General features: G+C 43.1%; 1 protein-coding gene across 2 annotated transcripts in view; it reads right to left on the bottom strand.

Annotated features, from left to right (window-relative positions):
• Positions 1-15,070, bottom strand: part of LOC126248297 (zinc finger protein 135-like) — a 192,334-nt gene that overhangs the window by 131,928 nt on the left and 45,336 nt on the right. For both annotated transcript variants that reach the window (XM_049949163.1, XM_049949162.1), the window contains exons 3-4: positions 14,541-14,705; positions 9,624-9,806 (exon numbers count right to left, since the gene is read on the bottom strand). In XM_049949163.1, coding sequence (XP_049805120.1) covers positions 9,624-9,806; positions 14,541-14,705 — 348 coding nt within the window. The remainder of the gene's footprint in view (positions 1-9,623; positions 9,807-14,540; positions 14,706-15,070) is intronic.

The following is a 15,070-nucleotide window of genomic DNA, read 5'->3' as shown; positions in this document are numbered from 1 at the left end:
GCTTTTTGTTTATGTGCCACTTGATGGGCAACTTGAGAGGGGGTCTGCACCTGTGATTTACTTCCAAGGACATTTAAAATGAAAAATATGACAAGGACTAAATTGCTTCTTGGCAAAGTGGTGTATGTGGGACCACTGCCATTACTATCTGTGGACTAGGCAGTCAAACAGTTATTTGCTAGTACTGTAAGAGTGACAGCATTCGCTAACTGTATTGTTTAATGGTTTAGTGTGATTTAGCATTCTGCTGATCTTGAGTGGTGTTGATAATGCATGCCATTCTATCTTGTTATTAAGTAGTGGAGCTAGTGTTCTTGTAACCCTCTTATTTCAGTAGCTGCTTCTCTAAGATGGGCAGCTTAACTTCTTGGCAGATAATGAATATTTAATTAATGTGGTTAGGTGGCTAATAAGAAGTATCTGTTGAAAAGTTTGGTATATTAACCAATACCTTAAAATTATTGCCTATGGCCATGCTGGTTTCAAATTTAAATCCAGTAATTATCCTGTTATTGATTGGCAAGAATATTGGGCAAGCTCGGCCATATTTGTCAGAGGTAGAAAATTAAGCTTTAATATTTAGATTTTTGTGTGTTTGCTCTGTTCAATATTAAATTTAAAATTTTCTGAAGTCGTTCTTGAGAACATAATTTAATTCTGAAAGAGGCTAAATTTTTATAATTGCAGTTCACTGGCCTCATTCTGTTTATGCTTATACTTTTATTTTGGTGTGCTTGCTCTGTTTTTATTCAATTTAAATTTTTTGAAGCCATCCTTGATGGCCTGGGGCAAGCAGTAACTTAATTCCGCAAGAGGCTCCATTTTTTATTTGCCTGTTTAATTTTTTTAAATTTTAAAATGTAAGTCTTAACTTTAAATTTAATGAATTAGCTTAACACTAAGAGTGTTGTACGGTTTGTGCTATGTGTTGGTGGAAGGTATTTTCCTTCATCATTGTGGCAAAGAGCTAATGTAGTTGCATGTGTTACAAATAAAAAACGATTTTGTCAAAACATCCTGCCACTTCCAATCCAGGAACCTTGTTTGCTAGCTTTACCAGCTCTAAGGTCACTTTCCTTTCGCCTTGTGGAAGGGTATTTTGATGACAATTTAAATACCGTCTTCAGATACGCCATATATGGAGGCCTGACCGCCACGTTGAAGCTGTAGTATAGTTATCAGCATCATGAGCTGTGAAGATGTCTCACTCAGAAATTCTAACAAACCTCAGGATAGGGAGCACTACAAATTATACTGTAGCATCCTAAAGATTGTAACGAAAATGTTAGCAGGTTTGCATCCACTTCCTATCAAACAAATTTTTTTTCTACCTTCTATTTTCTGAAAGGTTCTGGGTATTTCTTATTCATTTGATACAAGTATTATCTCAAATGTCAGTATTGTTTATTATAAATAATGTATTTACTCCAATTCTTGTAACAAAGGCCAACGACTGGAGGTTTCCCCAGTGGCCAGGAATCTTAATGTGACTGCCAGTCTATGTCAGAAAGTAAACACAGGTTATACACGAGAAGTTTTCGCTATTATGAAAATTTCTCTAAAATATATATACCTATCTCTGGGTTTATAGAGTGGCTAATTTTTGTATCTTGTCAGTAAATATCTTTTCCAATGATGGAGTGTAGCTTCAAAAAAAACTTCTATTTGAATGAAATTACAAAAAAAAAAAAATCTATGTGATCAAGTACATTATTTCAGAGTGTTGGAAGTAGATATTATGCATGCGCACACTGACACTAGGCACTATACCTTAACTAACTATAGGGGACACCACCTTGAAGTAGCACTGTCCGTGTGAGTGGAGAGGCTTTTATGTTTGCATGAGGCTGAGGGCTACGCCGGCTGTGGGAACCTATGGTCAGTAAGGTCTTGGCTGGGGGACCAGATGAAGTGTGTCCCACAACAACCTGTCGTCCCACATCCTTTCTTAGATTTATATATTAATACCTTCAGCTGCTGACGGGCTTTGATATATATCAACAGGGACAGGTGAAAATGTGCGCCCCGACCGCGACTCGAACTTTGATCTCCTGCTTGCATGGCAGACACTCTATCCATATGAGCCACCGAGGGCACAGAGGATACTGTGACTGCAGGAACTATCTCACGCATGCCTCCCGCGAGACCCACATCCTCATCATATATAAACACACACTACATTTGTAGTGTCCCTACCCAACGCACTCGTTACTCGTGGAAGACACTCTTACCAAGTCCCGTAAGAGTTCGGGTAATGTGTGTGCATCCGCCAAGAAGAGGAAGGTCATGGCCGGTACTGCCAGAACTATATACATATAAGTACACATCCTTTCTTGTCCTTTCCCAACTCCTCAATAGCTAAACCAAGGTGCGATGCAATCAATGCCGAGGGGTGCATGGCACATGGGAAGATGTGTCGTGAATGGAGACTCAGGGATACTGGGTGACCTTCCTTAGCCTTGCACCATGTGGGGGTTTCCATGGTGTGGACCAATTAGATCCCCAGCTCTTGTGGGACCAAAATGGACACAAAAGAAAATAGCAATACTGAGGGGCAAGTTGAGACCTTAGACACCCAAACATTGGGACTGTAACCAATGGAAAACATCCCCTCGGCTGGAAAGGGGGACAGAACTGTTCAAGAAGTGGGAATGGTTACTAAGAAGTTGGACCAGATTAAGATCAAAGACTTGTCTGGGGCTCAGAGGAGGAAACTTCTTAGAGAACTAAAGATAATGGGAAGGAAAATAATGGCTTCCTAAACGAAAGTGGAGGGAACTAAAAGGACTTGTTCCCAAGACTTCCAACAAAAGCCTGTCCCACAGCGAAGGGGGTGTGCAAACCCCTTCTCCATTGAGTGCAGGCAGCAGGAGAACAGGGGAGGACTCTAAGACTCCTACTTCTCAGGTAAGCATATCCAGAAGTTGCCGAGGAGAGAAATAGGGAAACAGACCTGTAGTACTGCAGTCTCGGTCTTTAGTAGGATGGTGGTTATCCAGCAAGGCTATCCACTGGTCAAGATCACCTCGCAGCAGGAGGAGCTCGTGCAAATGGCTCTCTCTGAGAAGATTGGCACAGGGGGTGGGGGCGGGGTGGGGTTGGGGGGGGGGGGGGGAGGTGCTGGTCCAGGATCCAAATTCGGGAGTGTGTGTCTGGATCACGGTGCTCTTATCTTTGTCTGTGAGGGGGTGAGCAGAGTGGACTGGCTTAAGGAAAAGGTGACCCTAATATCACCATGGGAGGATGTGAAGCTGCTGGTAAAGACAGCAGCTGAGCTCTTCAAGACTGCAACGATATTAATCTGGGTGCCAAAACTCCTTAAGGATACCTCTTCAGAGACTCTGACTGAGAAAATAGGGTCTCAAAACCTGAAAGTCTCTACAGAGGATTGGAAGGTAATGAACCGGAAGGTTGCACCAAATGGCCAAACCCTTGTGGTGGAAGTCGGAGAAGTCCCTGAAGGCAATGCAGGAACAGGACCCGAGACTATTCTTGGGGTTCTCGCAGGTTGCCATCAGGGTAATAAAAGACATCAGAAGCGACAATGGCAGCAAGATGGAGATTGAATGTGCTGCAGATAAATCTGCAACACAGTATAGGAGCCACTGCTGCCCTGAGTGGTCTTCTGGGAAGACAAGAAGTGGACCCTCCTCCTCCTCCTCCTCCTCCTCCTCCTCAGGAGGTGAGGAGACTGATGGAAGCCTGTGCACAACAGGGAGACCAACTATTGGTTGGATGCAATGCTAATGTCCACAACTTAGTGTGGGACAGCACTGACTAGTAGAGGTGAGTGCCTTCTAGAATTTCTTCTAGCTAATTACATAGAGATCCACAATAGGGTCAAGGAACCTACATTTAGGAATATAAGAAGGGAAGAGGTTATTAACATAATTCTCGGTTCCACTTTGATGGGTAGTTGTGTCAAACAGTGGCATGTGGGTTTAGAACCATCCTCATCAGACCACATGTATATTAAGTTCAAGGTTGAAATGGGCATCAGACAGACCATAGGAATCCCACGAAAACAGACTGTGAGGGGTATAGGAGGGACCTTGACTCAAGCCTATCAGAAGTCAGTACTTTGATAAGGAATCCAGTAGAGTTTGAGAAGGTAGCAGAGGCACTGACCTCTGCCACCATGACCTCATACCATGACAGCTGCTCAATCAACAAGAAGTGCACAAATAGGAATGTATCTTGGTGGAACAACAACCTGGAATCACAGAGGAAACAGATACAAAGACTGTTTAACCTTGCGAGAAGGAAAGGACAATGGGCAGAATATCAGGAGGACCTTGTCAAATACAATCTAGCTATCTGGAAGGTATTCTGTGAGGAGGTAGAGGGTATGGCTATTCAGGCCAGACTTCACAAAATCCTCCCTAGGATACCAAATAAGACAGGAGGAACTTCAAGGAGAGAGGATGGAGGGTATACAAGGACAGCTCATGAAACACTGGAACTACTACTCAAGACTCATTTCTCTCAATGTACTCTGACAGACAACATATACCAGGATGAGATCCCTGTGAGATATCGGTTTTCAGGTTGGTTGGTTGGTTGGTTTGTTTGTTTGGGGAAGGAGACCAGACAGCGAGGTCATCGGTCTCATCGGATTAGGGAAGGATGGGGAAGGAAGTCGGCCGTGCCCTTTGAAAGGAACCATCCCGGCATTTGCCTGGAGCGATTTAGGGAAATCACGGAAAACCTAAATCAAGATGGCCGGACGCGGGATTGAACCATCGTCCTCCCGAACGCGAGTCCAGTGTCTAACCACTGCGCCACCTCGCTCGGTCGGTTTTCAGGTATTCGAAAGGAGAACTGGGAATCTGCCAGAGAGTGTGCTGACCAATGGGCGGTGGGAACATTCCAACCGTTCAAGTCACCTGGCCCAGTTGGAATTTTTTCAGCGCTCCTGCAGCAAGCAGGATTCCTATGCAGGTTATTTAGGGTTATCCTAGCAGCAGGAATCATTCCTAACGTCTGGAGGGCAGTGAATGTTATCTTCATTCCAAAACCAGGGAGAATTGATCATACCAAGGCCAAGGATATGAGACCAGTCAGTCTGTCCTCCTTTCTTCTTAAAACATTAGAAAACTGATCAACATGCATATTAGGGAGAGGAGGTTAACTAGGGTTCCTCTACACACAAACCAACATGCATACCTACCAGGAAAATTGTGTGAAACTGCACTCCACCAACTTGTTGGGAAGGTGGAGAAAGCATTACACTTTTAGGAAATATCCCTCTGCATCTTCTTGGACAACAAAGGGGCTTTTAGCAATACGACCTTTGAATCCATGGTTAAGGCAGCAGAGGTGCATGGCTTGGAGACCACCATTTGCAAGTGGATTAGAGCCATGTTTAGTGGTAGAAAGGTAGAAGTCACCATGATGCAAGGAAAAATGGTAATCAACACCACCAGAGGCTGTCCACAAGAAGGGGTCCTGTCCCCTCTACTGTGGAACCTTGTGGTGAATGAACTCACTGTAGAATTAAACTCTAGACAGTACTTTTGCCAGGGATATGCAGACGATCTTTTCATAGTAATATTTGGCAAATTTTCAAGTACAGTCAGAGCTACAGCACAAGGAGCACTGAACATTGTGCAAAATTGGCACAGGAAACAGGATCTAAGGGTCAGTCCTAAGAGGACTGTTGTAATACCATTTACAAGGAAGGAGAGCCAACATACATATTGGAATCTCAAGTTTCTCGATGAAACTCTACCAGTGAAGGGGATAGTGAAATATCTAGGGGTAACCCTAGATGAGAAACTATTGTGGACCCCTCACGTATGGAGCACCTGTTCCAAGGCAAAAGGTACTCTAATGAGTACCAGGAGAGCTTGTGGTAAAAACTGGGGCTTAAGCCCCAAGAGTATGTACTGGATATACACCATAGTAGTAAGACCTATGATCACTTATGGGGCTACAGTGTGGTGAAAAAAGGTAGAACAGCAGGTAGCTGTCAAGGAGCTTGCTACGGTGCAGGGATTGGCCTGCTTAGCCATTACAGGTGGAATTAGCAGCAAACCCACTGCTGGGATGGAAACCATGCTGGACATGCCCCCATTACACCTGTGGGTAAAGATGGAGGCAGCTGCTGGAGCACTGAGATTAAAGACTGGCAAAAACTGGAACTCACTGGGGTATCCAGGATCTCTCACTAAAATACTGAGTGAGGTAGACATACGTATGGTTGTGGAAATGCCAGCTTACTATGTAATAACTCCCAGTTGCTTCAACAAGCCTTTCAGTGTAGTAATTAGAAGTAGAGAGCTCTGGCAGAACAAATTTTGACACCGTACTGGGGACATAGTCTGGCTCACTGATGGTTCAAAAATGGACCAAGGTGTTGGGGCCGGGGTAAACGGGGTGCAGCCAAAGCTGGAGAGTGCAGTCTCTCTCTAGGGAAGATGGCTACTGTGTTTCAAGCAGAAATATTCATTTATTCAGACAGCCAAACAGTCCTGAAAGCACTGCCAGCCTCTGCAACAATATCAAAGATCGTGGCAGAATGCCACAAAGTCCTTGTGGAGCTAGGGGAAAGCAATAGGGTAAACCTGTTGTGGGTCTCTGGTCACTCAGAGATTAGTAGTAATGAGCAAGCCGATAGATTGGCCAGGATAGGGGGCGATGACACCATTTATTGGACTGGAACTTGTCCTGACAATCACCAAGGCAATGATAAAAATAAAATTACGAGACTGGACAAGGAGACAGCATGTAGAATATCAGGCTTAAGTCCAAAAGCAAAAACATGAAAATGCATTGATACCAAAGCCATGTTCTAAGATAAGTCTCTCAATCCTGGGCTTCAACAGGAGAGAAATAAAGCTCATGGTTGGACTATTGACAGGCCATGGGAATTTCAAAAAACACCTACATACAAGGGGGTAATAGAAGAATACCCCAAATGTAGGACGTGTGGTGTGGGTGAGGAAGCCGCATCACATTTGATCTTCGAATGCGAGGCATTGGAGATTAAAAAGAAACAGAATATTCGGATCAACAAGACCTGAAGAAATTGTGTCTAGTAAAGCACTGGTAAAGGATCTCCTTGCACTATTCAAAGCCATTTACTAGAGACACAGGGAACGATACCGCACAATAAACTGTTTCGGTGCGGGCAGCAGTGGGCTTGACCAATGTTGTTTTTGCTTCCCTGATAAAATCAAATTAAATAAAATCAGCTTCGAAAAAATCTCCTCTATTCGAATGACATTACAAAAAAAAATTCAATCTTGAAATCTACGTGACAAAGTACATTATTTCAGAGTGTTGGTAGTGGATATTATGCATGCGCACACTGACATTAGGCAGTGGGTGAAAATTCAGCTGAGTTAACAATTAACTTCTACTAGTACGAGGGTCACTCAGTAAGTAATGCACCACATTGTTTTCTTCGACAATTCTTTATTGAACATAATGAGAATTAAACACACAAAAAAATGGTGTTTCATCTACACAACCTATTTTTCCCTGAAATCTCCATCCCGTTCTATGGTCTTCCTCCAGTGCGAAACAAGGACGTGTGTGCCCCGTTGGTACCAATCCTTGTCCTGGTGGTGGAACCAGTGCTTCACTGTGTGAATCACCTCCTCATCATCATCCTCAAAATGTCCACGAATGGCATCCTTTAATTGCCCAAACAAGTGGAAGTCCAAGGGGCTAGGTCAGTGCTGTAGAGTGGATGGGGTAACACTGTCCAACCCTGTTTTGCAATGTGTTCAGCAGTCCTCAGACTTGTGTGAGGCTGAGTGTTATTGCGTTGCTGCAAAACATCCCGTGGGTTGCTGTGGTGCCAAAGTCACCGGAAGCACGTCTTGAGTTTGCCTTTGAATTAATGCTACCGCCCCTTGGCATCACATCAATGACAATCCCACCTTCACAGTCCCAGAACATGGTGATCATGACCTTACCGGTGGAAGGAGTTGGTCTGAATTTTTTCTTTTGTGGGGAGTGGGAATGGTGCCATTCCATCAACTGTGGTTTTGTTTCGGGCTCCAAACTGTTAACCCAGGTTTCATCACCTGTCACAATTCAGGACAAGAAGGCCTCCATCACAGTTTCAGAACGTCACAAAAAAATCAAGACAAATGTTTTTTTGTGTGATTTGTGACCCACTGTTAGATACTGCGGGACCCATCTCGCACACACTTTTGAACATCCAAGAGTGCAGATAATTGTATCCACACCTCCTTTGCTGATTGACAAATACAGTGCCAACTGCCGAGTCATAATGTGTCTGTCCTCGTGAATGACATCATCAGTTCACTGCAACACGTCAAGTGTGACAGCTGTGGAGGGTCTCCCCGACCGCTGCAAATCATGGAGCCCTACCGAACAGCCTTCTGAAGACCTCACCCTACGTGCCCAGCGATTAACTGCACTTCTGTCAATATCAGAAGCTCCATACACTTTGCACAAGTGTTTATGAATATTCCCCACAGTTCCTTTCTCTGCAGTGAGAAATTCAATGACGGCAAATTGCTTATGACGTACATCACCTACAGATGACATTTTGAAACTGTCCTGCAGCTACGCTATCTGCTGGATGTGATGGAAACTTGATGCGCTCCCTCAGGAGACTTCAAATAATACATTCATAATGTTTGCATTCATAGCATTGTTTTCTGCCGAGAAAAAAAAAATTGAGTGCATCACTTTCTAGGCAACCCTTGTACATATCTCAGATCATTGTAAAGCACTGTGTAGTGTTCCTCAATCAGCAATTCACTGTTCAAGCCACTGACAAATCCAAAAGCATCTTTGCGAGTCTTGGACAATCGCTAACAGACGTAACGCATCTATTTCATGCATGTTCATTATCGTACAGAAACTGTGTGGTTTGCAAGGGTTTGAGTTTGGCGAATGCCTGAAGAACATTATCTGCCATCAGTTGTAGTGCCAGTGATGTGTGAAGATGGTGGTGTTACGGTGTGGGGTGTTTTTTGCAGTTAGGGTGCAGTTTCCTTAGTGCACTTAAGAAAATGGGAAAGGACATTAACACATTTTGCAGCGTTGTGTTCTGCGTGCAGTAGAAAAACAGTTCGGAGATGACGACTGTTTGTATCAGCATGATAATGCACCTGTCATTATACAAAATTTTTGAGCCTATGGTTTGTAGACAATAACATTCCTGAAATTGATTGGCCTGCTGCGAGTCCTGACGAGAACCCAATGGAACACCTTTGGGACGAGTTAGAATGTAAGTTTTAAGCATTGAAGAATGTCAATGTCAACATCAACAACAGTAAAAATGGAGATGCAACTCCATAATACAACAATGATATTATAGCAAATGGAAGGTCAGACTTCAGACTAAATAGTTAAATAAAAATCAGCCAGCACATTAACTATTTTGTGCTTTTTTTTTTAATTTTTGCAGTGAAAATTTCCTGTCATGCATAAACATAGTGTGTAATACAGTGTATTATCTCCAATAAACACTGTTTTGCTTCACTGTCAGTAATGCAACAGAAAATAAAAATGACGAGACACATTCTGAATTTACAGATGCACTGGTAAATAAGTGCAAAAGTAAATTTATGCTATAACATTGTTATGAGCAATGGAATATTGATATGCTGACATAAAACAGAAATTCTTCAACTCACATAACTATTCTCAAAAGGCTCTGCCTTTGATTTGTCTTTTTCCACACAGTCTTCATTAAAGCTTAGGACATTCTTCAGTTCTTCACTCAAGAGTACTGCATTCTGGCTCTCAGGCAGAACAGAATGTGCTCGAAGCTTATCATTTTTGAAACACCGTATACTGGAAGTCTCACTGGAAAAATTCTGTAAAGGAAAACACAACTTTACAATATATATTTTATACAATTAGTAACCATCTGCAATATACCATGTACACTAAAAACGAATGCTTTCTTTATTCATGGGTACTGATAACTTGTCTCTGTCACATAAGGCAATTCTGCCCTAAAAGTAAATGATCAGTTATAATGACTGTAAAATATTAACCTGAAAATGCTGCACCATATTTGGAGCAATTGAGAACCGAATTCTGTTTTCCATTGACACAGTTGGCTACACTAATTACAAGACTATACCTTCATTAAAGGTAATTTGTCATCTGTATCTACATCTATACTCTGCCAACCACTGAAGTGCATGAGAGAGGGTGTGTCCCATTGTACCAGTTATTAAGGTTCCTTCCTGTTCCAGTCGTGTGTAGAGTGTGGGAAGAATGACTGCTTAAATAACTTTGTGTGTGTGCTGTATGGCTACCTTATTGGTGTAATACATTTATTCACATATTACCAACACTATTTTATATAACAACACTTCTTTATCTTGTCATCCATTAGTTTTGGCACACTTGCCAGCATACCATTTTGCATTTGCAGTTACCGTCTATAGTGAAGGTTAGTACTATAAATTTAATGTTTCTTTATGACCTGGCCTCATCCTGACTGATCACTTTTCTTTGTTTACCTTTCCCTCGACCTACTCATTTTGTGATAACTCTGCTTTGCTGTTACTATCCAGCACATTGACAATTATTTCTATGAAATTCTTGAGCAACAAGTATGTGCATCATATTCTACATTACACACATTACTGTATTACTTTGATATGCATAAAAGTGACATACAGTAAATTATGAAACTATTAAAAAATTCTGAATCCATGCATTCTCTCTTTTTCGCCACAGGTACTGTGCATAGTAGTGCTTTGACGAGAAACTCAATTACATTCACTTCCCTAATATCAGCAGCACTTACTTTTATCCTAATTATTGTGGTGGCCTGTTTGACATGGATCTCACTACAGATATGCATTATGAAGCTATGCTGATTAATGACTACTACACAGAAACATATTCTTTATGAATACAGCTTGAAACAAAGTCAACAACATACAGAACCTCATCAACAGTAGGCATGTGCTCAAAAAGACTTTTCTAGCATCACAGCTACCTCTAATTCAATTACAAAAGAGGGTATATGAAGACTTTCCATTGGGCAACAAATGACATGGCAATATAATAGCTAAATCTTTGTAATTAAAAGCCACTGATAATGTTTGCTATGTTAGTGCCCTGGAAAGTAAGAGGGAAAATTCAACACACGTGAATTTAAAAAGGAATGGAGAACAAGCTAGTACTGATCCTAAATAGTCAAGGAACTCAATCTGGTCCATTTGAATGATCCATTCCAGACCCAACCAGAAAATATTTATGGAAAACAAAGAAAACATAAATTTAAAGCCCTCTACACTTGAGCAGAAGTCTAGTGTCACAACTACCATGTCACTTCACTTAAGTACAACTGTGGGAAGAATATATGAGCTACCATACAAGGCTTGAAATTCAGTTTCCTTGGCAATAAGGGCACAGGAGTAAGAACAGATGAAGCGGGAACAAGGACAGGAAAGTGAAAGAAAGCAGAGGGAGGGAGTGGCGATTTGAGCATATAGGAAATAAAGGTGGAGGGAACATGCGAAGTCTGAGAACAGCAGAAGCAAGGGAGTAGGGAGGGAGCTATGGTGCACAAAGGGTTGAAGAGAAGAGAAGGGGAGGGGAAGAGAAGGGGAGGGGAAGAGAAGGGGAGGGGAAGAGAAGGGGAGGGGAAGAGAAGGGGAGGGGAAGAGAAGGGGAGGGGAAGAGAAGGGGAGGGGAAGAGAAGGGGAGGGGAAGAGAAGGGGAGGGGAAGAGAAGGGGAGGGGAAGAGAAGGGGAGGGGAAGAGAAGGGGAGGGGAAGAGAAGGGGAGTGTGTGCTGATATGAAACTTCCTGGTAGATTAAAACTGTGTGCCGGACTGAGACTCGACGGAGTGAAAATCTCATTCTGAAAACATCCCCCAGGTTGTGGCTAAGCCATGTCTCCGCAATATCCTTTCTTTCAGGAGTGCTAGTTCTTCAAGGTCTGCAGGAGAGCTTCGGTTAAGTTTGGAAGGTAGGAGACAAGGTACTGGCAGAAGTAAAGCTGTGAGGATGGGTCGTGCTTGGGTAGCTCAGTTGGTAGAGCACTTGCCCGCGAAAGGCAAAGGTCCCGAGTTCAAGTCTCGGTCCGGCACACAGTTTTAATCTGCCAGGAAGTTTTTACCACTGCTGTTGGTGGCTTGCTACTCAGGACTGTTGTGGTCGTAGCTGGCTTGGAAAGCCTGAACAGAAAGTGGACAATGCCTGAAACTAGGCCACCCTTGAGACACGGGTGTGTTGTGGTTTCTGTGCAGTTGGAAATTAGGTATGGACACCACATCCTATTCTTTCTTGTGGAGAAACTGGTGAAGCAATCTTGCTTGTAGGTGAAGATCCTGCTTGTAGGTGAAGATCCTGCATGTTCTTCCCCCTCAGGGAAAGAGACAACAAAACCATCTAGTCATTGCTGCAGAGCTTCTGTGGAGCCAATGGCAGCTGCATAGCCAGTACCAGAGGTTGAGAGGTGGCGTCATGCAGACAATGGGGACAGCCTGGGCACAATAGTGAACAGCAAAGTGGGCACAAATGAAAAATAAATAGATTAAGGACAGATCATGGGAGGATTGGTGGCTGAGAGCGGCCAGAAGGAAGAGGGTGGAACACTGGAGGAATCCGTTGAGGGTGTAGCCACTGGAAGACCTGACATGGAGGCAGCCCGAGCAAGTGTTAGAGTATGGCAGGTCAGAGAGCAGAGCACCAGAGAAAACAGTCCATTGAGACCTTGCCGCCAGAACATGCACCAGGGACACAAAGGAAAGTAAGAGGAATCAGAAAAGGAATGATGAATGCAGGGTCCAGCTAAGCTGAGAGGGCCAGGGAAAAGAAAGTGGTTGATCCTTGGAACCATGGAGAACAGTCAGTCCCAGAAGACGGTCGACCTCAAAGATGGGACTTGAGCCCCATGGCTGCCTAATGTCCGGAGGAAAGATACCCTCTAGAAGAGAGCCATGACTGCAATGTGCAAATGCAACAGGCTGCCTCAAATGGCAGGAGGAGGAGGGCTGTAGACCAAGGGCAAAGGAACTCGATGCTGCCAGAATGTACTGTAACCCTGCACCCAAGAAGTCAGAAAAACAGAAATAGCATTGGTCACGAAGACCATACGGAAATGGTACGAAGCAAAGAGAGGAACCAGCATCAACAGAGAGCGAGCTTGGTGCAAAGAAACATGTGGGGGGAAAAAAAGGCACCAAAAAGTGGCACTGGAGCCAAAAAACTAACCTAGTCAGCAGGTAGCATGACTGAGCATGACTAAAGGTGAAAATGCGGGATTGTCACCAAATCTGGTATGTGAGAAGCAGTGCTAGAGCCAGTGAAATATGTGTGATTCGATTGCCAATGCCAACCACAGCTGCAGGAAGTGGCAGCCCGATGGCAGACGAAATAGGAATGTTATGACCATTGCCTAATCAGTTATTTCAGTGCCAAAAATGGAAATGACAGTGCAATGTGAAAACTGCATCATCAGTGACAGAAATGGAATATGCCAAGAAGAGTTTTATCCTCACTGCCATTAAGAAGTATGGCAGAGAGGAGATTGCTGCGAGGTCATAACTATCATTGTCACCATAACAGTTTGTGTGTGTGTGTGTGTGTGTGTGTGTGGAGGGGAGGGGGGCACATGCATATGATAACACTACAGGTTATGGAACAGCTCTGATGGGAGTTACAGGAAGACAGAGCAGTAACTCCGTGGAAGGCACCTGAACAAGCCCTAGCACAGTGAAGCGTAACACGGAGCCTAGGTTGGTGGGCCTGGATCCATTGAGACATAACTACTCACATCGGCAGAGGTCAGTGCTGGCTGGGATTGTTCCGAATGAGTTACCATGAAGTAGTTGGTGCAATTGTCTAGCATACCTTCCAACAATGCCTGGCATCTAGGAGGCCATGCACCAGCCTAAGTACACTAGAGGAGGAGATATACACCACAGGCTCTTTCCTTGCACTTCACATGCAGAAGGTAAGAGACAAGCACTGGCTGCACCTCCTGTCATCAATTGGAAGGCCACCTGATGGTGACAGCAGTGCCTACAGTGATGGTGTCCTGCATTCCTGAAAATAACAAACTGCACTGTATTTGTTGTTGTTGATGCTGCTGCCTTCCTACTAGAGACTGTCATGGTCTTAGCTGGCCTGCAGTGGGTGCACTGCAGTCACGGTGTGGTAGGAATGTAGGTGCAGATACAGCAACGCAGACATAGATGCTTTCTTGACGAGAAATCCTTTTAGAAGTGATTAGGCAGAAGTGAAAAGATAGAATGACCAACACAATCACTGGACCTTATTCCTTCAGACTTTTTTCTTTTGGGGGTACATTAAGCAATATAGCAACAAAATTTTTATCAATGATCTTTATCATTTAGAGTGCTCTTCAATCTGTTACTGATGATCTCTCTCTCTCTCTCTCTCTCTCTCTCTCTCTCTCTCTCTCTCTCTCTGATTATGAATGAAATATTCTTCGAAACTACTAACACCAAATGGTTTTTATGAAAGTGCTCTCCATTTGTGGGAATTAAGAAACTCAAAACATAAACTTATCTAAATATTTTGTTCTGCACTGTGAAAATTACACTGTATATCACAAACCTTGGCTACTTTTTCTTGAGCCAATTTCATATCACTTTCTTCGGTAAGACAAAGAACTCGGTGCAGTTTTTCACTTAGAAGCAATGGCTTTACACTCTCTCCTGCTGCAGTGTCATTTTTTCCACCTGATTGCAGTTCTTCATGAAAATTTTCACCATTTGGGATCTGAAACACACAAATTAAGTGTACATGAACAAAAACATTTATATACCTTATTTAATTAGTAGTTAGCTAATTACTTGTTTATTTAGCCACATAACATTTTTACAACGATATTAAACGTGCCAGCCATTACATCTTCTGTGCTTTCCCATTTGTGTGTCTCAAAAACTGAGTCAGCATCCCTCATGATAAAGGTGTTGAGTTCATAAGGATGGGAAAATATTAGTATTATTGATCTAAGCTCTTGGGTGGATGCTTTCTCAATAATGTGCATCACAGTTTAAAAATATGTTGTGTAATTGCACGAACTGCATGACACCACCAATGCTGCAACTGTTCTCTCTTAATTCTTACTACATTCAATTGTT

Source organism: Schistocerca nitens, chromosome 3 (genome assembly GCF_023898315.1).
Source record: "Schistocerca nitens isolate TAMUIC-IGC-003100 chromosome 3, iqSchNite1.1, whole genome shotgun sequence".
NCBI lineage: Eukaryota > Metazoa > Arthropoda > Insecta > Orthoptera > Acrididae > Schistocerca > Schistocerca nitens.
Note: the sequence above shows the minus strand (reverse complement) of the source record. Positions and strands in the feature narration are given on the sequence as shown.